Raw genomic sequence first — 22500 nt, forward strand, 5'->3', positions numbered from 1 at the left:
AAATAAAACGTTCAACGTCAAATACTTTGGCTTAGAAACTTCATTTCTTCCTTCAAATGCTTTCCTTATATGGCTGTACCCATTCTATCTCTCTCTGTCTATCATATATCGACTAGTTTATTGTATTAAATACCATATAGATTTGATTCATGTCTTGGCTCACCAATTCAGGAAAACAGGTCCAATTTACCTAGGAAAGATACAATATTTTACTTAATCCCAAATGAAATTCACAGTCCAAGTTGAGAATTTCCAATTGACTGTTACTGGGAATCAACACATAACTATAATAGTTTAATTTGCATTTTAAAAAAGTTTAATTTTAATTAGACAATCCTGCATGCATGTATTTTCAAATAGTTTGCCTTACATTGTGTTTTTTCACCTGTTTTCATTATAAAACCAAGAATTACCAGTAAGGTAAATGTTGCTACATCCACAAGTTTCAGCACAAGTGGGGTGGGGTTGGGGAGGGGGGGCAGAGGGAACGGATCACAAAGTAATCATGTAGCTTTATTCCAACTCTTTATAAAATGTGGTTGGGCGAGTGTTGATATCTCCCTTTCTTCTGGAAGCAAAAAGAACCATATGTGAGATGCCTCTGGCAATTTATCTTCATCATAACTTCCCCTGCAGACACAATCTCTATATTGTTATCATGTTTTAAAATTATCTGTTGGCCTAATTTGTCTGAGCTGGAGTGCTAAAAGGCACTCTTCTTTTGGGGGGAAAAAAAGACTAGAGGATTCATTTGTGCTCTATGTGTTTCTTCTTTTAGGTTCCTTTCATTTAATGCTTTTTATAGTTCAGTCTGCCTGGCTTTTTAAAAAGATGTATGTATGTATGTGATGTATGTGTGTGTGTATCTATCTATCTATCTATCTATCTATCTATCTATCTATCTATCTATCTATCTATCTATCTATCTATTTAGATTTACAACCCCCGGTATGCCCAAATATGGGAGGAAAGTCACTACTTCCATTCTCTGTCCTTCGGCTTGTCACAAGAGACCATCCAGACAGAAACCCAATATTTTTACTGTTGCCTTTTTGTTACATTTGTTGTATTTGTGCTGATAAATAAATAAAGGGAGACTAGTATAGATCTATTTCAAGCTATTTAGATCTCATCAGCTAGCCATACCCTTACTGGGATTTGAACCTGGGCTATATTACATATTAGGCAGACGTCTTAGCCATTAGGCCACAGGCTCTTATCCGTTATCAGCCAAGCCAGGGTGAAAGGTATCTATTAGATTTTACAACCCCCGGTATGGCCCAAATATGGGAGGAAGATCACTACTTCCATTCTCTGTCCTTCGGCTCGTCACAAGAGACCATCCAGACAGAAACTCAAAATTTTTACTGTTGCCTTTTTGTTACATTTGTTGTATTTGTGCTGATAAATAAATAAAGGGAGACTAGTATAGATCTATTTCAAGCTATTTAGCTCTCATCAGCTAGCCATACCCTTACTGGGAATATGTGTGTGTGTGTGTGTGTGTGTGTGTGTGTGTGTGTGTGTGTGTGTGTGAGAGAGAGAGAGAGAGAGAGAGAATGATGTATGTATATGTATATGTATATGTATATGTATATGTATATGTATATGTATATGTATATGTATATGTATATGTATATGTATATGTATATACAGCAAACACAACTCACTCATCATGAAATCTCCAGAACCATAAAGCCTACAAACTTGAAATTTGGCACATATGTTCTTCTTGGCTTCTAGGTGCTCACTAAGAAAGGATTTGTCGAAATGACCATCAGATCATTAGTATTTCTTATACAGTCATTAACATGCTCTGATGTCCCCCTTCCCACCTGCAAAGATCTCTGTTTCAACTGCCAGTTGCCTTACATTAACACATTTTATGCTAAGAAGTTAGACATTCTACTCCCCCTCCCCACCTGAAAGGAACTCTGTTCCAACTGCCAGTTGCCTCACATTCTGTTACCTGAGTTCAAACTAGCAGACGTTCCACTCCTTCATTCAGGAGCGGTCTGCGGCTCCTTACAGTACTAAACGTCGGCCTCTCACCAACATGTCTATGCCTTCCACCTATGGAACTGCTTCTGGACTCAAGGCAGCCGAAGCGATATTCCCTTATGTGTTTCAATCACCGACCACCACAGAGCCAACCGATTGAACTGGATTTTTCCTGCATTGCCCGATCACATAGTTTCATCACGAAGCATGGGTATCCAGCTTGTGTGTGTGTGTGTGTGTGTGTGTGTGTAAATATGGCAGTTCTCCTCTCTCTCTCTCTCTCTCTCTCTCTCTCTCTCTCTCTCTCTCTCTCTCTCTGCCTGAGGGAGGAATAAAATAGACATATAATTTAAGCCTGTCAATCTAGGAAGCAGCTCTGCTTTCCACTGTCCCTAGAATTAATTGCGAACATTCTCCCTTCCTCCTACCAATTTATCTTCCCTTATAGACACAAGGAACTCTCTTAACTCATGATTTTTTGACAAAACATGTCGTGTAGAGAAATACATTTTTACTTTTCAAACATGTCCTCATTTCAACCACACAAAACTCTAATCACATTTTGTTCTAGCAAAAGGCCCATCCAGTAACTCCAGAATGTGGCTTGTATGTTTGACTCTGTTTCTGAAATCTCATTTAAACTGGATAATAAGTGTATACTTCTCAATATATATATATATATATATGTATGTATGTATGTATGTGTGTGTGTGTGTGTGTGTGTGTGTATGTATGTATGTATGTATGTATGTATGTATGTATATTCACTTTTTTCCCGGTTTTGCTCACCTCTCAGAAGTTTAATGTGTAGTTCCAATGACGTCAACGCCCCATAAAAACCCACACGAGCATATTTCATGTTGTGGATTCTTTCACTTCAGTCACACAGCAGATGGTAACCAGCTGGGAAGCCAGACTTATTTCTGAAAATGCATCATCCCTTGTACAGTCTCTTAATCACTATCAGTCTATGGAAATGCTGCTTTAAGCCCGGTCAGTTGACAGAACTAAAGCTTCCTTCTATTTGCAAACTATACCTAGAGTGCTTTAAATGCTGTTATTAAAGTGAAAAACCTTAACCCACAGCTTCTGTTTCATTGACAGTTACAACAAGACTGTTCTCTTCCTTTTCATTTCATTTCATGTGCCTATAAACAGCACCCAGATCAGGGGTGGGTTCCTACGGTTCCACCACAAAACCGTGGTCGACTAAAGCGTGCTTGACGAAACCGCGTACCTGACGTCATCACAGCGCGACGAAAAAAGCACGATGTGAGAGGTAAAGGTAAAATTAACGCGTAAACCTAAACCTAACCCCCCCAAACCTAACCCTAAACCTAACCCTTAACCTAACCCTAAACCTAACCCTAACCCTTAACCTAACCCTAAACCTAACCCTAACCCTAAACCTAAACCTAAACCTAACCCTTAACCTAACCCTAAAACTAACCCTAAAACTAACCCTTAACCTAACGCTAACCCTTAACCTAACCCTAACCCTAACCCTAACCCTAACCCTTAACATAACCCTAAACCTAACCCTAAACCTAACCCTTACCTTTATGTGAATCGGCTTGCTTTAAAAGTGCTTTTTAAAGCACCCTTTTTTCTCCGCGGTGTTTTTTTGTCACGCTGCTGATGACGTCAGCGACATGCTTTAATCGGGCGCGCTTTAGTGGACCGCGGTTTTGTCATGCCACGGGTTCCTACTGGTTCGGACCAGTTTGGCCAAACTGGTATTGGTTTGGTGGCCTGGGTTGTTGGAACCAGCAGTGACCCAGGCCTGTCATGCCTGATGTCAGCCTCTGTTTCGCTATTCGCTTCTGGCTGCCATTGAAACGGGGAGGGGAGGCTGGTATTTGGGAGGGGAAGGTTTGGTACAGGAGAGATTGTTAAGAGGGAGTTTTGTTCTCACTATCTCCTGCGCATGCTGATGGCTTGTGTTTAGAGTTGGTCAAGGCCAACCGTCCTGCATACCAACCTGATGATACTTCTTGGAGATGCAACCCACATGACACCTGAGGGATCTGCAGATTGGACAATGGGATGGGGGTTGCCGGAGAGAGTGGGTTGGACAAATATTGATATGCATGATTTCGCGCACTTTTGCCTCAGATCTTGCTTTGCTTAGCAGCTATCTTTTCATAACCTGAAAAAGTACTCTTAATTCTGCAAAATGGAGTTGAGTGGTTTCTTTATTGGTTGCTGAAGGAGGCCGGCTTGACAACCCCAAACCGGTTCTCCAGGCAGTGCCATAGGCGGCGCCATCCTGTTTTTTGCTTCTGTGCAAATGCAGAGGAATTATTATTGCAGTGTGCATGCACGCTTGTGGTGCACCCACGAGCGAACCAGCAGTAAGTGACTGCCGGAACCCACCTCAGACCCAGATCAAATGTTACCTATTGTTTAGTCCATTGAACCCATAGGGTTGGGTTACAACTTATTATAATGAAATAAATTGTGATTTGTTTCTTCTTCTTCTGAGGGTTAGCCTGCCCTTATATAACCAGAATGGAAATCTGCTCTTATTTTGCTCTTATTGTGGCGAATCTCTGTAGCTCGGGTGTAGGATGAGGGTGAAGGTTCGTTCTCCAAGCTTGTGGGTTGGTTTCCAAACATTTCATTACCAGGCTAGCAATGGTCAGGAAGTGCAATGTGACTCCAACAGGAGTGAAATGTAAGCAAAGCAGAAAGCACATACATGCAAAATATTAGCCGTTTGTGTCCTAGGAATGGCCATTGTGCAACTCTCAAGCTGTGTTTCTTCCTTTCTTTCCCCTATGGATATTTTCAGTCAACCAGGCCATGGTTGCCCCAAAGAGGCAACTGACTTCTTTGTTTTTCCTTGAAGAGGTTTCGCTTCTTATCCAAGAAGCTTCTTCAGTTCTCCTGTTGCCTCTTAAAAAAAGCACCTTTGGGACTTTCTTTCCTTCCACTTTTCTTTTCTTTTTTTTTATTGATTTTTTTTAAAAAAAAGCATTTACAAATATTTACCTCCACTCCCCCACCCTCCCCACCCGATCCCAACCCCCCCAACCTCCCCCCCCCACCGACTTCCCAGAACAGATACAGGGTATAAATCTTTAACAAAGATGTTCTAAAATAAACTTAAAGAAAGTTAGTATCCTCTTTCATTTGAAATTTAACTCCTCTTTTGTTAGGCTAACTCTAAACAGATTATATCATTCCTTGCTTCTTCAGTCGTAAACTATCTGGAATTTCTTAGTCCCGTATTTATTTTGAATATAGTCAATCCATCTTCTCCACTCCAGTTTATATTTCTCGTTTGAGTGGTCCTTGAGATATGCTGATATTTTAGCCATCTCTGCTAAGTTTGTGACTTTTAATGTCCATTCTTGAATAGTAGGCAAATCTTCCTTCTTTCAGTATTGCGCCACCAACAGTCTTGCTTGCGGTTATTAAATGCAAAATCAAGTTAGTCTCTATAACAGTACAATCAGTAGTTATACCTAATAGGAATAACTGAAGGGTAAACTTTATCCTCTTTTTAAGAACATTTTGCATAATCCACTTTTGTTTTCTGAGGGCAAAGATTATGGAACAAAGAGCCTAGTGGGCATTCAGGAAGATCTCAGCAGCACATTTAAAAATAAGATGGGTAGCTGTTGTGACTCAGCAGAAGTTTTCTGTGAGTTGAGTCGGGATGCAGGAATAACAATGCAGCTGGGGCTCGTTAGTGTCGTCTTCTGGAGATAAAAGGACTGATGATGCCATGCCCTGGTTGCAGAAGTCAACGTTCATTCGTTCGTTTGTGGTTCGTGGTTCATTTATGGAGAATTCAGTTCCGTTCCTGTTTGAGTTTGTGAGATACTTGGATAAGTGATTTTGCTTCTTGAAAACTTGGTGCTGTAAGAGTTTTGTTTCTTGCATTCTGCTGCATGACCCTTGTTTGCAAGAGACTTTATCTATGTTTAGTTTGGGCTCACAGCCAGCATGAGCCGAGACTGATAAAGTTATTTCCTTTTAAGTCTGTCTGACTGTCGTCTGTTAACGAGAGAAGAAGGGGGGTCAGAACAGGTAGCCATCAGAATAAAGATCTGATCTTTTGTGTCTTTCTACCCATAGACATTGAAAGAGGTTGACTGCGATGTGGTGATGGTTGCACTGGGCTGGGCACACAGGTGTATTAAAGGGTGTCATTCAACATAAGGCAGCAGCTCAGCAGGCATGTAATGTGGTTGGTCAGGTGCTTCCCACATCCTCCTCTGCCTTTTAAGCAAGTTGCCTAGACAAAAGGGTTTTGTTCAGACTCTGGAAGCTGATAGTGGCTTTAAGGCATAAGACTGAAGTTGTTTACTGATTCCCACTTCTCAATTTCGCAAGATTCAAATTATGGAAATTAGGCATGAATCAGAATGCGGCATCCCAAACCACAACATACATTTCTGACAAAGAACTAAGCTGCATTCTCAGCCGCAGCTCAAATCTGTTATATAAATAAAGTCCTGCTTTCCCTCCACTCCCAATTTTTATGATTCTGTTGGCGAGATTATTTTATTTCTTTGTCCTCTTCCCCATCTCACGCCTCTCACAAAATGAACTTATTCATAGACGCATCGTAGAACTGTGGAATTGGAAGAAAGACAAAGATTGCTAGTCTAACTCTCTACAATGGGCAGGAAAAAATATACTTAATTATCAGCGTTAAATTGAAAAAGAGAGATCTGTTCAGCCTTTTCTTCAAAACCTTCAGAGATGGAGAATCCACTGTTCTTAAAGATAAATGTATGGCCCAGATCAGGAAATTTTACCTTATGTTTAAATCAGTGGTGGGATGCAATTTTTTTTTACTACCAGTTCTGTGGGTGTGGTTTTGTGGGCATGGCATGGTTTTGTGGGTGTGGCTCGGTAGGCATGGCAGAGGAAGGTTACTGCAAAATCCCCATTCTCTACAGCTGGGATTCAGGAGGCAGAGAATAAATGAGGGCGGGGCCAGTCAGAGGTGGTATTTGCCGGTTGTCAGCTCCTCTTCACTTACTAATTAGGAAAGAAAGACCACGAGTCTCCATGTGTGGAAAACAAGTGTACTTTTACTAATTAAAAATGATTAAAGGCATAGCGTAGCGAAATCTGAACATTTAGGCGCGAAAGCGATTGATATATAGAATAGCCCATTCCACTCCCCTTGGCATCACAGTTACAACCCAATCATAATTCAAGAGCCGAGGTGGCGCAGTGGTTAAATGCAGCACTGCAGGCTACTGCTAGATCAGCAGTTCAGCGGTTCAAATCCCACCGGCTCAGGGTTGACTCAGCCTTCCATCCTTCCGAGGTGGGTAAAATGAGGACCCAGATTGTTGGGGGCAATATGCTGACTCTCTGTAAACCGCTTAGAGAGGGCTGAAAGCCCTATGAAGCGGTATATAAGTCTACTGCTATTGCTATAATTCTCCCAAGTGTCAGGTGTGAGATAACTTCAAAAGGCATCATGAATATGGAATGTCGGTGCCGTTAGTCCAGGCGGGAAAACTCCCACGCATGCGTAGTCGGATCAGCCGGTGAATTCCAGAACCTTCCTCCAGCACATTGAGTAACCCCTCCCAAATACCATGCCCTCCCTCCCAGTTTCATGGCAGCTGAAGCAACAGCGAAGCAGAGGCTGACACCGGTTCTCCAAACTATTCAAAATTTCTGTTACCGGTTCTCCAGAACTGGTCAGAACCTGCTGAATACCACCTCTGGTTGATATGAAATCTCAGTTGCTGTGCTTCATGGCCATTATTTCTGGTCCTAGTTTCTGTGGCATGGAAAATACCTTATGATCTGCCTCTTCCCAGGCTGTCAACCCAGATGCCAGTATCAAGGCCACCCAGTGGAAATCTTCCTGAGGAAAGATGCATAGTTAAGACATAGTTGGAAAAATACGGGGGAGAAGATTTGTTGTTGTTGTTGGAAACTCAGAGAGACAATTCCTGGAAAAAGTAGCAAGGAGGTATAAGCCAGAGTGATGGCAGAAGAGAAATAGACGGCTAAAAGACTTCCAAGTTGGCACCACTTCCCTTTAGAGTTGCTTCAGTAACTTATGATTTTGGCTTAATTACCAAAAGGAGGGGAACTGCTTATTATGTATGTCAAAGGTACATGGATCAGCAGTGCTACAGATTTCTCCCCCCACTCCCCACTTTGCTTATAATTTCCCCTGCTAGTTTCCAAAAAGGTAAAGGGGGTGTGAAATCCTGTCTATCTGATTTCCCGGGGAGAACAACATGTAAAGGCATCTCCAGGAAGATACGGGATTGCAGCAATAATTACCAAGGGCAACATCTAAGTAAAAAGGTGAACCATATTTTATAATCCAGAGGGCTTCTTGGAGGAAAAAAAATGAGAAATATGCTTGTGCAACAGAGATGGTATTCAGCAGGTTCTGACCAATTCTGGGAAACCAGTAGCGGAAATTTTGTGTAGTTCGGAGAACCGGTAAATACCATCTCTGGCTGGCCCCGCCCCATCTATTCTCTGCCTCCCGAGTCCCAGCTGATCGGGAGGAAATGGGGATGTTGCAGTAACCTTCTCCTGGAGTGGGGAGGGAATGGAGATTTTACAGTATCCTTCCCCTGCCACGCCCACAAAGCCACGCCCACAGAACTGGTAGTAAAAAAATTGACTCCCACCACTGTTGTGCAACTTAGATATTTTCTATGACCACAGAAAGTACGACATTGTTTCTGGTCCGAGTTTCTGCAGCCACAGAAATTTTTTATAATATGTTCTAAAATTTCAGTTTCCAGGTATTGATGATGGGCTGTTTGGCTACAAGAGTCTTGGTTTTCCTCTCTTTCTCGAAGAACCCCTTTTGCTTCTTGTATGGATAGCGGTGGTAGACATGGGGATATTAATCTTATGGAATGTAGGTGCTCCGGGAGATTAACATTCCATGTCCAAATGAACAATCCAATTTTTAAAAAGTGTTTGGGTTGAATATTAATGCACACTGATGATATCCAGCTTTCTGTCACATCACTAGGCTGGGCTGGTAAAGCTGTCAAAATACCGCCACAATGTCTGGAGGCAGTTTGGGTCTGAACAGGGGAAAACAGATTTTTGGCTTCATTTTGCCAAGGCTGAATGGCTATGGCTGCTTGCCACCCACTCCAAGGTCAGATATGTTTCCATTATTGGTCTTGATGGAGTAGCACTTTCCCATTCTAGACTGGTGTACAATTTTGGGTCCCTTTGGACTTGCAACTACTCAAAGAGCAGGTGGCAGATTTGCACCGGTTCATCATATATGCCAGTTGCTTTCTTTCCTTGATTGGAAGGCCAAAGGCAGTTACTCATGGGCCTGGATACTTGAGAAACCATCTATCTCCAACCATTTTTTGTAGTGGCACAATGGTTGGAAAGCTGTACTGCAGGCTAATTCTGCTAACTGCTGACTGCCGGCAGTTCGGCAGTTTGAGTCTCACTGGCTCAAGGTTGACTCAGCCTTCCATCCTTCCCAGGTTGACAAAATGAGGAGCCAGATTGTTGGGGAGAATATGCTGACTCTGTAAACTGCTTAGAGAAGGCTGTAAAGCACTGTAGTGCAGGGGTCTCCAACCGTGGCAATTTTAAGACTTGTGGACTTCAACTCCCAGAATTCCCCAGTCCGCTGGCTGAGGAACTCCAGGAGTTGAAGTCCACAAGTCTTAAAGTTGCCAAGGTTGTAGACCCCTGGAATAGCAGTATATAAGTCTGTGCTATTGTTATCACTATTTATTTATTTATTTGTTTGTTTGTTTGTTTGTTTGTTTTTGAATGTACATAGCCACCTTCAAACAAAACATTTTGATCCATTAGTCAAGGCACCAAGCTAGCAATCAGAAGAATTTGAGTTTCAGTCCTGCCTTAGACATAAAAGCTGCAGGGTGTTGTTATGGCTGGGAAAATCAGAGGAGGAAGGAGTATTCGATATATGGACCACCTCTGCATTACTTTAAAAAATAATAAGACAGGATTATTTTTTAAAAAAAAAACACCCCTTAACTACTTTAACAAGCCATTCTAACAGAGTGAGTACATCACAGGTGGTATTCAGCAGATTCTGACCACTTCTGGAGAACCAGTAGTGGAAACTTTGAGTAGTTCGGCTAACTGGTAAATACCACCTCTGACTGGCCCAGCCCCCATCTATTCTCTGCCTCCCGAATCCCAACTGATTGGGAGGGAATGGAGATTTTATAGTATCCTTCCCCTGCCACGCCCACCAAGCCACGCCCACAGATCCTGTAGTAAACATTATTGAATCGCACCACTGGAGTATATGCCAGATCTTTCCTGTTAAACGCAGTCATCTTATGGCAAACAAGAGAGTGCACCTTCTCTGCCACATCCTCCACTCTCTGGAACAACATCCTTCCCCGCCCACCCACATCTGAGATACAGACACATTCTCTCTTCTAGGATTCTGGAAATCTGGCCTTGGTTCCAAGCCTGGACTTCATGAGTTTGTAGGGGCCCTAATTTAGTTTGATTTATTATTTGATTGCTTTAATCTGGGTTGCCTTTGGGTTGCATGTTTTTTATTGCTTTGATTGTTTTCCTTATGTGTAAGTCACCCAGCATCTACGGGTGTGAATAGCTTTAATAAAGTTTAAATAATAATAAAGCCCATCCCAGGACCTTGGGAAGGACTCGATAGGTGGATAGAAAATGCCAAATCCAGTCTAAACATCTGGCTGATTGTGCAACCATCCATAATAATAATGGCGCTGCAGACAACTTGGCAGGAATAGATTTGGGAGAGAAGTTTTCTGCAGGAGAAACAAAAACAAGAAAATGAGTAATAGAGTGAGGACGTAGCTTCAGAAAGGGAGGGCTTGATGCATTCCCTTTTTTCTTCCAAGAATACACTGTCAAGGTGTAATGCCAAGAAAAACAGTGGTAGGGGAGTGGGGGTCGCTGATCTGATGTGTGAGAGAAAGAGATAACTGAAGAGGAGAGTTCCCAAAGTCTGAGAGATGGGAGGGAGGGGCTTGGTAGGTTCAAGGCAGTGGTGGGTTTCAAAAATTATTCGAACCTACTCTGTGGGTGTGGCCTCCTTTGTGGGAGTGGCTTGCTGCCCATGTGACCGGATGGGAGTGGCTTGCCGCCCATGTGACTGGATATGAAGATGCCGACGACACTTGTCAGAACCACCTTAAATTACCTCACACACAGCACTGGCATGCATAAGAATAGGATGTAAACTTGTTTTTTTTAAAGGCATCTTTGGTTTGCGTTAAAACAACCTCAACACACGCAATGTTCTGATTGCACCACAAACGCAGTAGTCATCCTTAACTTTCACAGAGGCACTGAGTTTTATAAATAGGAGCATAATAGTGTAGAATAATCATATCCAAGGACCAGTGGTGGGTTTCAAAAAATGTTGGAACCTCTTCTGTAGGTGTGGCCTGCTTTCCGGGTCCACTGGTGGAACCTCTTCTAACCGGTTCAGTAGATTTGACGAAACAGTTCTACCAAATAGGTGCGAACTGGTAGGAGCCCACCTCTGGTTAGCACCCACCCAGCTCCTAGAAAAATGAGATGTTTTAGGAAATATTAAACGGGCAGAATATTTCCCCTAAAAGGGAGGAAGAAACTCAGCGTCCCCCACCGCTTTGTTAATGGGCCATTAAGGCTTGGGCCAGCTTATCTACAACACAAAAGACATGGCCTCCAGGATATAATAGGACCCATGTAGTAATAGAACTCACCACATGGCACTTAGGAAAATTACATCACCCAGCAAGGCTTAACCAAGCCTGGGACACAGACAACCTACGAAGTTACCCCTGCATTGGGAGTCTGACAACCAATCAAAACACAAGCTCAAATTCAAAGCCCAACAGAGGGCATGAAACCTAAGCACTCTCAGCATCTCCGCCCTTTTCTTTTGCCCAGGATCTCAAACCATGTGGTCCTCTCCACCATTAAACCATCCTTCCAAGAAGCCTCCATGTTTCCAATGTCTTTCTTCCTGCTTGGAACTGAACCCAGATGGACATTTCTTCCAACAGAGGGAAGGAGGCGTGGCTGGGCTGAGAGCAGGACAGTGACAGGAGAAGACCCGACATAATGTAGCAGGAAGAAAGGGAGGTGAGGAAAGCAATTTGGATGAAGGAGAAATAGATGGCAAGTCGAAGGAACAGGGCAGGAGAGCCAGGAAAAAGACAATAACAACAGCAGAGGAGTTGAAGAAAATTGCTGGTGAGATAGAAGGACTTAGTGAAGGTCCATCCAAATTGCCAGTCAAGATGGTGCCACTTGAATAGAGCCACATTGTCTTCCTTGACATTCTTCTTGAATAGAAATCAAGTCCTCCCCCCCCCCCGCCACAAGGGCTCTCACAAAACTCAAAGTAGTGGGAAGATTTTAAAAGTTCAAAAGGGACCTTTGTCAAGTGGTAATTCACAGCTCAGTTGAAAGAAAAAGTGGGATTTGATGTAAGACTTGATTATTTTAATTGTTTGACTTCTGTCAACGAGTTAGAGGAAGATTAGAACTGAACCTGTTTTCTGTTATTACATGGAGTTTCCCAGGGAACAGACAAAATAAGTCTATCCCCCTTTATTCAAAGGCCTAAAACTGGGGTGAGGGTGGGAAGAATCTAGAAACACCATTTGGTTTAAAGCAGAGGTGGTATTCAGTAGGTTCTGACCAGTTCTGGAGAACCGGTAGCAGAAATTTTGAGTAGTTCAGAGCACCGATAAATACCATCTCTGATTGGTGTCCCCCACATCTATTCTCTGCCTCCCGAGTCCCAGCTGATAGGGAGGAAATTAGGATTTTGCAGTATCCTTCCCCTGGAATGGGGAGGAAATGGGGATTTTGCAGTATCCTTCCCCTGGAATGGGGAGGAAATGGGGATTTTGCAGTATCCTTCCCCTGGAATGGGGAGGAAATGGGGATTTTGCAGTATCCTTCCCCTGGAATGGGGAGGAAATGGAGATTTTGCAGTATCCTTCCCCTGGAATGGGGAGGAAATGGGGATTTTGCAGTATCCTTCCCCTGGAATGGGGGAGGAAATGGGGATTTTGCAGTATCCTTCCCCTGGAATGGGGAGGAAATGGAGATTTTGCAGTATCCTTCCCCTGGAATGGGAGGAAATGGGGATTTTGCAGTATCCTTCCCCTGGAGTGGGGAGGGAATGGGGATTTTGCAGTATCCTTCCCCTGGAATGGGGAGGAAATGGAGATTTTACAGTATCCTTCCCCTGGAATGGGGAGGAAATGGAGATTTTACAGTATTCTTCCCCTGGAATGGGGAGGAAATGGGGATTTTACAGTATCCTTCCCCTGGAATGGGGAGGAAATGGAGATTTTACAGTATCCTTCCCCTGGAGTGGGGTGGGAATGGAGATTTTGCAGTATCCTTCCCTTGGAGTGGGGAGGAAATGGAGATTTTACAGTATTCTTCCCCTGGAATGGGGAGGAAATGGGGATTTTACAGTATCCTTCCCCTGGAATGGGGAGGAAATGGAGATTTTACAGTATCCTTCCCCTGGAGTGGGGTGGGAATGGAGATTTTGCAGTATCCTTCCCCTGGAATGGGGAGGAAATGGAGATTTTACAGTATTCTTCCCCTGGAATGGGGAGGAAATGGAGATTTTACAGTATCCTTCCCTGCCACACCCACCATGCCACGCCTACCAAGCCGCTCCCACAGAACCGGTAGTAAATATATTTGAATCACACCACTGGCTTAAAGCAAGGGATAGGAGGCTGGGAATTCCAGTGGGCAGTTTGCAAAGAACCAGATCTTAAATCAAGGAAACTCCCAAATCTTTCATGAACAAGTCACAACCCTGGTACGGTTTAATACTTATATCACCTTCTGCCCCATGAAAAGGCAGCTTTCTACAGGAAAATCTTCCCTTGTGAAAGTATTTCTTTGCTGGTAGAAATGTATAGATAAGAGGGAGCTGAACATGCCACTTGCAGATTTTAAATTTGGGAAGGTCCAAACTGAGTCATTTACCTGACGAAAAAGGCTGGGGAAGATTTGCAGAATTTTTTGAGGATAATGGATGCTTCCTTAAAGCAGATGTGGGCGACCCTTCTTAAAGGAAAAAAAAAATACCCCCACCCCCCTCAAATGCTTGAATACTTTTACTGAGAGATTTGGGGCCTAGAATGTGCACTTGTCACTATAAACCTCTTCTTCCCCCATTAAAAACACTCAGGAAATTGCATAATCCTTTCTCACTGGATGCGGCAATAAAAAGAGAGTAGATTCCTTAGGTGTGCAGAAAACATGGAGGATGATGGCTTTACTTCAGAAAAGGGAGAGTGATGTAAAAAGGTTTTATAAGTTGAAAGCAGTGGTGGGATTCAGCCAGTTCGCACCTATTCGGGAGAACCGGTTGTTAACTTTCTAAGCAGTTCGGAGAACCGGTTGTTGGAAGAAATCTTCTTTTGTTTTCCCCCCCACTTTTCAGGGCTAATCCTGTAAGGAAGGCAGGAAGGAAACATTCTGGTGTTGTTTCTAGCCTAATCTTTATTGCCCTGCTTACAGAAACTGCCTCTCTGGTTAACCCTTATTACATTGTAACAGCTAAGGCGAAGCATCCATCGACCCGAGTGACGTTGAGTTAGCCACTCCCACCCAGTCACATGACCACCAAGCCCCACCCACCCAGATGGTCATTAGGGCAGAGAACCGGTTGTTAAATTATTTGAATCCCGCCACTGGTTGAAAGGTAGGAATATGAAATGTCTGAGGGAAATATGGAGACAATTTTGATTCGGATGGTGACGTTTTATGCCAACGAGACATTATTTGTGGTTGTATCTTACTGTTAAATATTGGTTAAATATTCATGATGCCAGTAACACCCTCTGGGCCTCTGATTGGCTGAGAGCCCCAGAGGGTGTTGCCGGCTTAACGTTACTGTTAATTGGCCGTGGGACTGACGTCAGCAGTTGCTGTCTCGTCCCCGGTCGGTGATTGGTTTAAAAATAGTATAAATACCTTGGCGCGAGTTTTCGTTCCTTGAATCGCTGTCGACCTGAATAAACCAAGTTGTTTGTTGGAACCTGGCTGTGCGTCGTCCCTCCGTCAATATTTAAAACTGGCGACGAGGATGGGATCTAGCGATTCCACGCAAGCCTAGGTTAAAGAGAAAGAGAGGTCCTATCAGCTAGCTGCCATAAGTCGCTACTTCGCGCCGGCACCGAACGCTGAGGAAAAAAAAAAAAAAAAAAAATTCCTGTCACGAATTTCCTGTCACGACCTCCTTCCCTCCGCTCCTAACACTTCAGCCTGCCGAATTCTTACTCAATATGAATTCCTTGCCGCCTTTCGCTCCTTTTGGCTCCGCCGGCGAATCCTGGGAAGGATTCATGGAGCGTTTTGAAACTTATTTAATCGCTACAAAAAACCAGGCTCAAACAGATGAGGAGAAGTGCAGCTTCTTTTTATCATGCTGCGAACCCTCAATGTTCGCCTCAGCCAGAGCTATGGCTGCTCCCAGACCGGCATACAAATTAGGCTGGGACAACTTGATGGCGAAATTGAAGGGGCACTATGCCCCAACGCCTTCCAAAATTGCCCGCAGTTTCGCGTTCCGGAGAAGAGTACAGAAGCCGGGGGAGACGATCAGTCAATTTTTGGAAGCCCTGCGCACTGTGGCGGCCCAGTGCGATTTTTTCGAACCTCGAAGAAAATTTAGTCGAGCAGTTCGTGTGCGGAGTGCGGGATGTACACTTAAGAAGCCGCATGTTCCGTCATCACGACATTACACTACTCCAGGCAGTAGAGATCGCCAGAGCAGCTGAGCTCTCTGAGCAATCAACAGCTGATTTGGAGCGGCTACAGTTGTCATCTCAAACACCAGGGCACGTTCCGTTCGCTCCACCGGCCTCACAAGTACATGACATTGACTATGATGATTTTACACCTTCTGAGGACCTGGAGCCCGACAACGTCGGCCAAGTCCGTGCCCAACCGCGGCGGAAGCAACCTGCATCATCAGCCGCCACACCGCTGACACCGCAAAACTCCAAGGTGTCTTGCCTTAGTTGCGGAGGCCGCCACGACCGCCAAACCTGTCAATTCAGAAACGCAATCTGCCGCCGCTGTCAGAGGCAGGGGCACATCGCCCAAGTCTGCCGAGCCTCTTTGCCGGCCCCTGCCTTCTTTCAAGCTAATGAGAGAACCAAGTCGCAGCAGCGCCGCCAGCAGCCACCGAAACCAACTCGCAGAGGAGACGACTGCCATAATGTGTCCGAACCACAAGAAGTAGAAAGTTTCATCAATCAAGCCTCCTCGGGATCTCGCAAAGTTACAGCCAATGTCCACCTGGCAGGTCAGCCTTGCCAAATGGAGGTTGACTCTGGTTCCTCCCGATCATTATTGTCCTGGGACATGTTCTCCCACCTCTGCCCTACAGTATCCCAAACTAAGTTAGCCCCATCCCGGGTACGCTTAAGGGACTACCAGGGAAAGTTGATCCCTGTTCTGGGATCCTTTCCTATTCCTGTTAAGTATGGCAAGTTTGAGGGGAAGCTACCAATCATCATTGTAAAGAATGACTTGCCGGCCCTTCTTGGCCTTGACTGGTTTCCGGCACTGGGATTGTCCATTGGGGGGGTGCACCGGGTAAATTCTTCTTCAATTGAGGACGTTCTACAGGAGTTCTCTGATGTTTTTGATGGACAGCTCGGGTGCTACAAGGGAACCCCCATCTCCCTTAGTTTGGATCCTCAGATTGCTCCTATTAGGCTGAAAGCCCGCAGGGTGCCCTTTGCCTTAAGGGCCAAGGTTGACGCCGAACTTGACAAATTATTGGCGCAGGGTGTCATCGAGCCAGTTGATCATGCTCCATGGGAGACACCCATAGTCCTCCCGGTCAAACCGGATGGCTCGGTGAGAATCTGCGCCGACTACAAGTCGACGATCAACTTGGCCCTTCAGGCAAACCCCTATCCAGTCCCTGTTGTGCAACACCTGCTCCATTCCTTGGGGCAGGGTTGCATATTTGCCAAACTGGATATGGCGCAAGCCTATCAACAGCTCCCGGTGGATGACGATGCGGCGGCTGCCCAGACCATCGTCACCCATCGTGGGGCTTTCCGTTGTCGCCGCCTACAATTCGGTGTGTCCGTGGCCCCGGGGATCTTCCAAAGTCTCATGGAGCGCCTGCTCCATGGACTTCCGGGGGTAGTTCCATATTTCGATGATGTTCTGATCGCTGCAACAAGCCGCTCAGAACTCATCGAAATATTAAGGAAGGTCTTCTGTCGTTTCAGGGGCGCGGGATTAAAATTAAAAAGCAGCAAATGCTCATTTGCTGTCCCTAGGGTAGAATTCTTGGGCTTCTTAATAGATGCCCAAGGCATTCACCCTACACCCTCTAAAATTGCCGCCATTAAGAACGCCCCTGCTCCCACCTCCAGGGCGGAGCTACAGGCGTTCCTAGGGCTGCTCAATTTCTACGCCCCCTTTATCCCTCACAAGGCGTCACTAGCCGAGCCGCTGCATCGGTTGCTCGACCGATCCGCGGCCTGGCGCTGGGGAAGCCGCGAAGCGCATGCGTTCGCGGCTGTCAAAGAGACGCTGACGTCATCGGCAGTCCTCATTCAATATCATGATGGGCTGCCTCTGACGTTGGCGTGTGACGCCTCCCCATTTGGTGTAGGGGCGGTCCTGAGCCATATCCTCCCTAATGGCTCAGAAGCCCCTGTGGCCTTTTATTCCCGGACACTCTCCTCGGCGGAGCGCAACTACAGTCAGATCGACAAGGAGGCTCTGGCTGCAGTGTCCGGGATTAAGAGGTTCCACGATTACCTCTACGGTCGGCACTTTACTCTTGTCACCGACCATAAGCCACTCCTTGGGCTTTTGGCGGGGGACAAGCCGACCCCCACCATTCTATCCCCCCGCATGACTCGCTGGACGGAGTTCCTCGCAGCGTATTCTTATACGTTGCTCTACCGTCCGGGCAAACAGCTGGGGCATGCAGATGCCCTCAGCCGTTGCCCACTACCGGAGACGGACACCGCCCCCGTCCCCTCTCTATCTGTCCTCTCCATTGCCGCCTCCGGGTTCCCACTCTCCGCCGCGGACGTGGCGGCCCACACGAAGGCCGATCCGATCCTGTCCCAGGTCTCTTCCTGGGTTTTAAGGGGATGGCCAACAGACAAGGTGGCAGAGGGCTTCCAGCCCTTTAAAAATCGCCAGGCCGAGATCTCCCTCCACGGGGGGTGTCTCATCTGGGGGGATCGGGTACTGATCCCCACCGCGCTCCGGCCACTAGTTCTGGATCTGCTCCACAAGGACCACCCGGGCATAGCACGAATGAAGGCATTAGCCCGTAGCTATGTATGGTGGCCCTTGCTGGACACAGAGATAGCGGCCCATGTGGGCGCTGCACGACCTGTCAATTATCCAGGCCCAACCCCCCTGCCGGGCCTGCTCATGAGTGGGAGGCTCCGAGAGGCCCATGGTCTCGCCTCCACATCGATTTCGCTGGTCCCTTCCACGGCCAGAACTTCCTGGTTGTGGTGGATGCCTACTCTCGGTGGGTGGAGCTAGTCCTCATGGGCTCTACCACAGCCGAGAGTACGGTCAGGGCTCTACGGAAACTGTTCGCAACCCATGGGTTGCCGGACGTGATGGTTTCGGACAATGGGCCCCAGTTCACATCCACCACCTTCCAGGAGTTCTTGGCCGAGCAAGGGATCCGGCATGCGCCCATAGCCCCGTACCACCCAGCCAGCAATGGCCGGGCAGAACGGGCGGTCCGCTCAGCAAAGGAGGCGCTGAGCCGCATGGACCGGGGCGATTGGCAGGCGAGGGTGGCGGCTTACCTGCTAAGCCAACATTCCACCCCCTGCCCAGCTACCAACAAAAGCCCCGCGGAGCTCTTGATGGGCCGGCGTCTGCGGACTTCCCTGGATAGGCTTCACCCGCTCTATTCAGGGGATCAGCCGAGCAATCTGGGGGTTCTCCCTCCCCGGTCCTTTAAGTTAGGGGATCCCGTGTGGGCTCGGTCCTTTGCGGGGGAACCAAGATGGGTGCCTGGTTCTATCGTTGCCCTGACCGGCCCATGTTCTTTTAGGATCCAATTGGCTGATGGATCCCAATGGAGACGCCACCTGGATCAATTAAGGAGGCGTCTCCCGTCGCAGGCTGGTGGCCGCGAACCCCCGAGTGACAACACCGCAGTACCGGGGTTGCAATGTGAAGCCTTCGCCACTCCAGGCCTCAACCTGCTGTGTCAACCACAAAGTCCTCAAGCTGAGAGACCGCAACTCAGGGCCTTCGCCACACCAGGCCCCCTCCTGTATCAACCCCAACGTTCTCAAACCGGGAGACCGCAAACGAGGGCCTTCGCCACACCAGGCCCTGCCTACCCAGGCGCCAGCTACAAGGACGCCAGCCCAACAGCTCAATCCGAGAACACTACCCAGAGGGTCCCTCCTACGACCAGTGACACGCCCCCACGGCCAAACCTACCTTTACAGTGGAGCCCGCCTTCTGGGCCTTTCCGAAATGGCGTGCCTCGGAGCTGCACTCCCTTCGGGGAGGAGCTACCACGAGGAGGTCCTCCTCCGCCGACGACTTCCCCTGAAATGAGAAGATCTGGGCGGGTCCGGCGCCGCCCAGCGTACCTTAAGGACTACGCATGCTCCGTTTCGGGCATGCGCAGAACTGGGGGAAAGGGGTGTTAAATATTGGTTAAATATTCATGATGCCAGTAACACCCTCTGGGCCTCTGATTGGCTGAGAGCCCCAGAGGGTGTTGCCGGCTTAACGTTACTGTTAATTGGCCGTGGGACTGACGTCAGCAGTTGCTGTCTCGTCCCCGGCCGGTGATTGGTTTAAAAATAGTATAAATACCTTGGCGCGAGTTTTCGTTCCTTGAATCGCTGTCGACCTGAATAAACCAAGTTGTTTGTTGGAACCTGGCTGTGCGTCGTCCCTCCGTCAATATTTAAAACTTACAAAGCCGTGTCCGCCCCTTTGAGACCACGTGGACAACGTTCCTCCAGGTGGTGGCTTTTGGTACTGCCCAAGGGGTTTTCATGGCAAAGATATTGGAGTGGGTTGCCATTTCCTTCTCCAGTGGATCACGTTTTGTCAGAACTCTCTGTGTCTGTCTTGGGTACCAGAGGTGGGTTCTTACTGGTTCAGTCCGGTTCGGCTGAGTAGGTAGTAACTTGGCCTGCCATGGCCCTGATCCCTTACCCTAACCCCTGTTTCTTGAATAGCTTAATTTTTAGTTATAAAGATTTGGTGCCTTTCCTGTTCTTAATATATTTCTTCCCCAATTGCCTGTTTTAAAATTAAATATCTGGCCATTTGTTGAAATTAAAACTTTTACATAGTTATTGGATAAGAAGTTATAAGAGTCACCTTGAAGTGTGAGATGGGTGGCCAACAAATTAGATAGATGGATAGATAGATGATAGATAGATGATAGATAGATAGATAGATAGATAGATGATAGATAGATAGATAGATAGATAGATAGATAGATAGATAGATAGATAGATAGATAATATAGATAGATAGATAGATAGATAGATAGATAGATAGATAGATAGATGATAGATAGATAGATAGATAGATAGATAGATAGATAGATAGATAGATAGATAGATAGATAGATAGATAGATAGATAGATAGATAGATAGATAGATAGATAGATAGATAGATAGATAGATAGATAGATAGATAGATAGATAGATAGATAGATAGATAGATAATAGATGATAGATAGATAGATAGATAGATAGATAGATAGATAGATAGATAGATAGATAGATAGATAGATAGATGATAGATAGATAACTGATAAATAGATAAATGATAGATAGATAGATAGATAGATAGATAGATAGATAGATAGATAGATAGACAGACAGATAGATAGATAATAGATAGATAGATAGATAGATAGATGATAGATAGATAACTGATAAATAAATAAATGATAGATAGATAGATAGATAGATAGATAGATAGATAGATAGATAGATAGATAGATAGACAGACAGACAGATAAAATTCCATTTTCTATATCATGATGGCAAACCTATGGCACACTTGCCAGAGCTGGCACGCCATGTCCTCTCTGTGGGCACATGAGCTGTCACTCAAGTTCAGTTCCCCACATATGTGCGCATGCATGCCTCCTGTCATCCTGCTGGTCTTCGGGTATTGCCACACATGCACGCACCCCCACATGTGTGGGGGGCACGCACACATGCATGGGGTGGGGCGCATAGGGGCACATTTGTGGGGCATGTGTGCATGTGTGTGGGCGGGACACATGCAGGGGTGCATGCACAGGGGTGGGGCACATTCACAGGGGGCACACACGCATTGCATTTTGGTACTTCGGGCGCGGGTGTGCATTCTCATGGGCACACTTTGGGCACTCGATCTGGAAAAGGTTAGCTATCACTGTTCTATTGTATAGGTAGTCTTCAACCTATGATCATACTAGAGCATGTCCATCACAATAGTAAGCCTTGATGGTTATAAAACAGGTTATCCACATGACCAACCAGGTTTTATAATCTTTTTTGTGACCATGAAGCAAATGCTGTAATCATTAAGTGACTTCTGCAGTCTCATTAAGTAAACCAATGGATCACTCTTCTGACCCCCTTCGTCCCACACCAACACACACTCCAAGCCAAAGATAAGTTACGGCATTTAATTAACAGACAGACAGGTCATTGGCAGCAAACCGGCACAGACAAGCTTGGGCAGTAATCCAGCACAGATAAGCGCTGGCAGCAATCCAGCCTGCCAAGCTCACAATAATGTTCTCCAACATTAGTTCCTGTGTTGACTTCTGCAAAAGGGGCATGTGCACAAGCAGTCCTTTTATAGTCTGGAGAGGAGCCTAATGACCACTAAGTTGAGTGCAATTACCTCCTGTAACTGCGCAACTGTTCCTGACGCCTATTAGCTTTTCGGTGCCGAGCATCCAGGAACAACTCACTGCTGGCATCCGGATCACTCTCCCTTGTCTCCTCGCCACTGGTCCAAGGCTCAGGTATCTCCTGGTGGCCAACCAGTCTCTCTGCGCCCTGCTCGGAGTCGGAACCCTGTGCAGGGTCCTCCACATCCTCCAGAGCCAACTCATAGGGCCCCTCGCTGTTGGAGTCTGGTGGCAGCTTCAACGGCTCCTGCTGGGTCAGAACAGATCAATATGGGCTGTCTTTCCAAAACCCAGAAGTAAATGTCATTTTTGTTTTGGCGAAAAGGTTGAAAAATGCTGCAATTTGGCCATAAATGCAGGCTGGTTGTTGATGCCCAAAATGAGATCACGTGACTAAGGGGAGAGCGGCTTTGAGAACTTCAAATCCGTCGTATGTATCCCCAGGGAGCTCCATTGTACTTTTGAATGGTTGCTGAGTAACCAGTCATAAGTTAAGGACTATCTGTAATAGAATATACTATGAATAGTAACAGGAACAGAACAAGGCTAGTATGAAAAAAAGAACCTTTTCATTGCTTCACATATTACAGCTTTAAGTATAAAATGTAAATGTCAC

The 22500-nt window shown here is 45.9% G+C and overlaps 2 protein-coding genes across 2 annotated transcripts; both read left to right on the forward strand.

The window, feature by feature from the left end:
• The first annotated feature begins 15648 nt into the window (after positions 1-15648).
• Positions 15649-16679, forward strand: LOC116505637. The gene is made up of 2 exons (XM_032212982.1): positions 15649-16291; positions 16645-16679. The coding sequence occupies exons 1-2, from the start codon at positions 15703-15705 to the stop codon at positions 16677-16679; spliced, it is 624 nt and encodes a 207-aa protein (XP_032068873.1). The 5' UTR covers positions 15649-15702.
• A 1513-nt stretch (positions 16680-18192) lies between these two features.
• LOC116505640 (uncharacterized protein K02A2.6-like) lies at positions 18193-19420 on the forward strand (the record flags this gene model as incomplete). The annotated part of the gene is given in 4 exon segments (XM_032212984.1): positions 18193-18349; positions 18352-18653; positions 18777-19234; positions 19330-19420. Coding segments are annotated over 4 exon segments (1008 nt in total), but the record flags the coding sequence as incomplete, so codon positions are not given.
• Between the last annotated feature and the right edge of the window lie 3080 nt (positions 19421-22500).

The sequence above is a fragment of the Thamnophis elegans genome, chromosome 3, assembly GCF_009769535.1.
Source record: "Thamnophis elegans isolate rThaEle1 chromosome 3, rThaEle1.pri, whole genome shotgun sequence".
NCBI classification, from domain to species: domain Eukaryota; kingdom Metazoa; phylum Chordata; class Lepidosauria; order Squamata; family Colubridae; genus Thamnophis; species Thamnophis elegans.

What these genes read in the sequence shown, in the direction of transcription:
- LOC116505637 (XM_032212982.1), top strand. Translation starts at nt 15,703, where the DNA reads ATGTTCCGTCATCACGACATTACACTACTCCAGGCAGTAGAGATCGCC. An exon ending in AGCCAATGTCCACCTGGCAG is followed by an intron (nt 16,292 to 16,644) that starts GTCAGCCTTGCC and finishes TTTGATGGACAG; the next exon opens with CTCGGGTGCTACAAGGGAAC.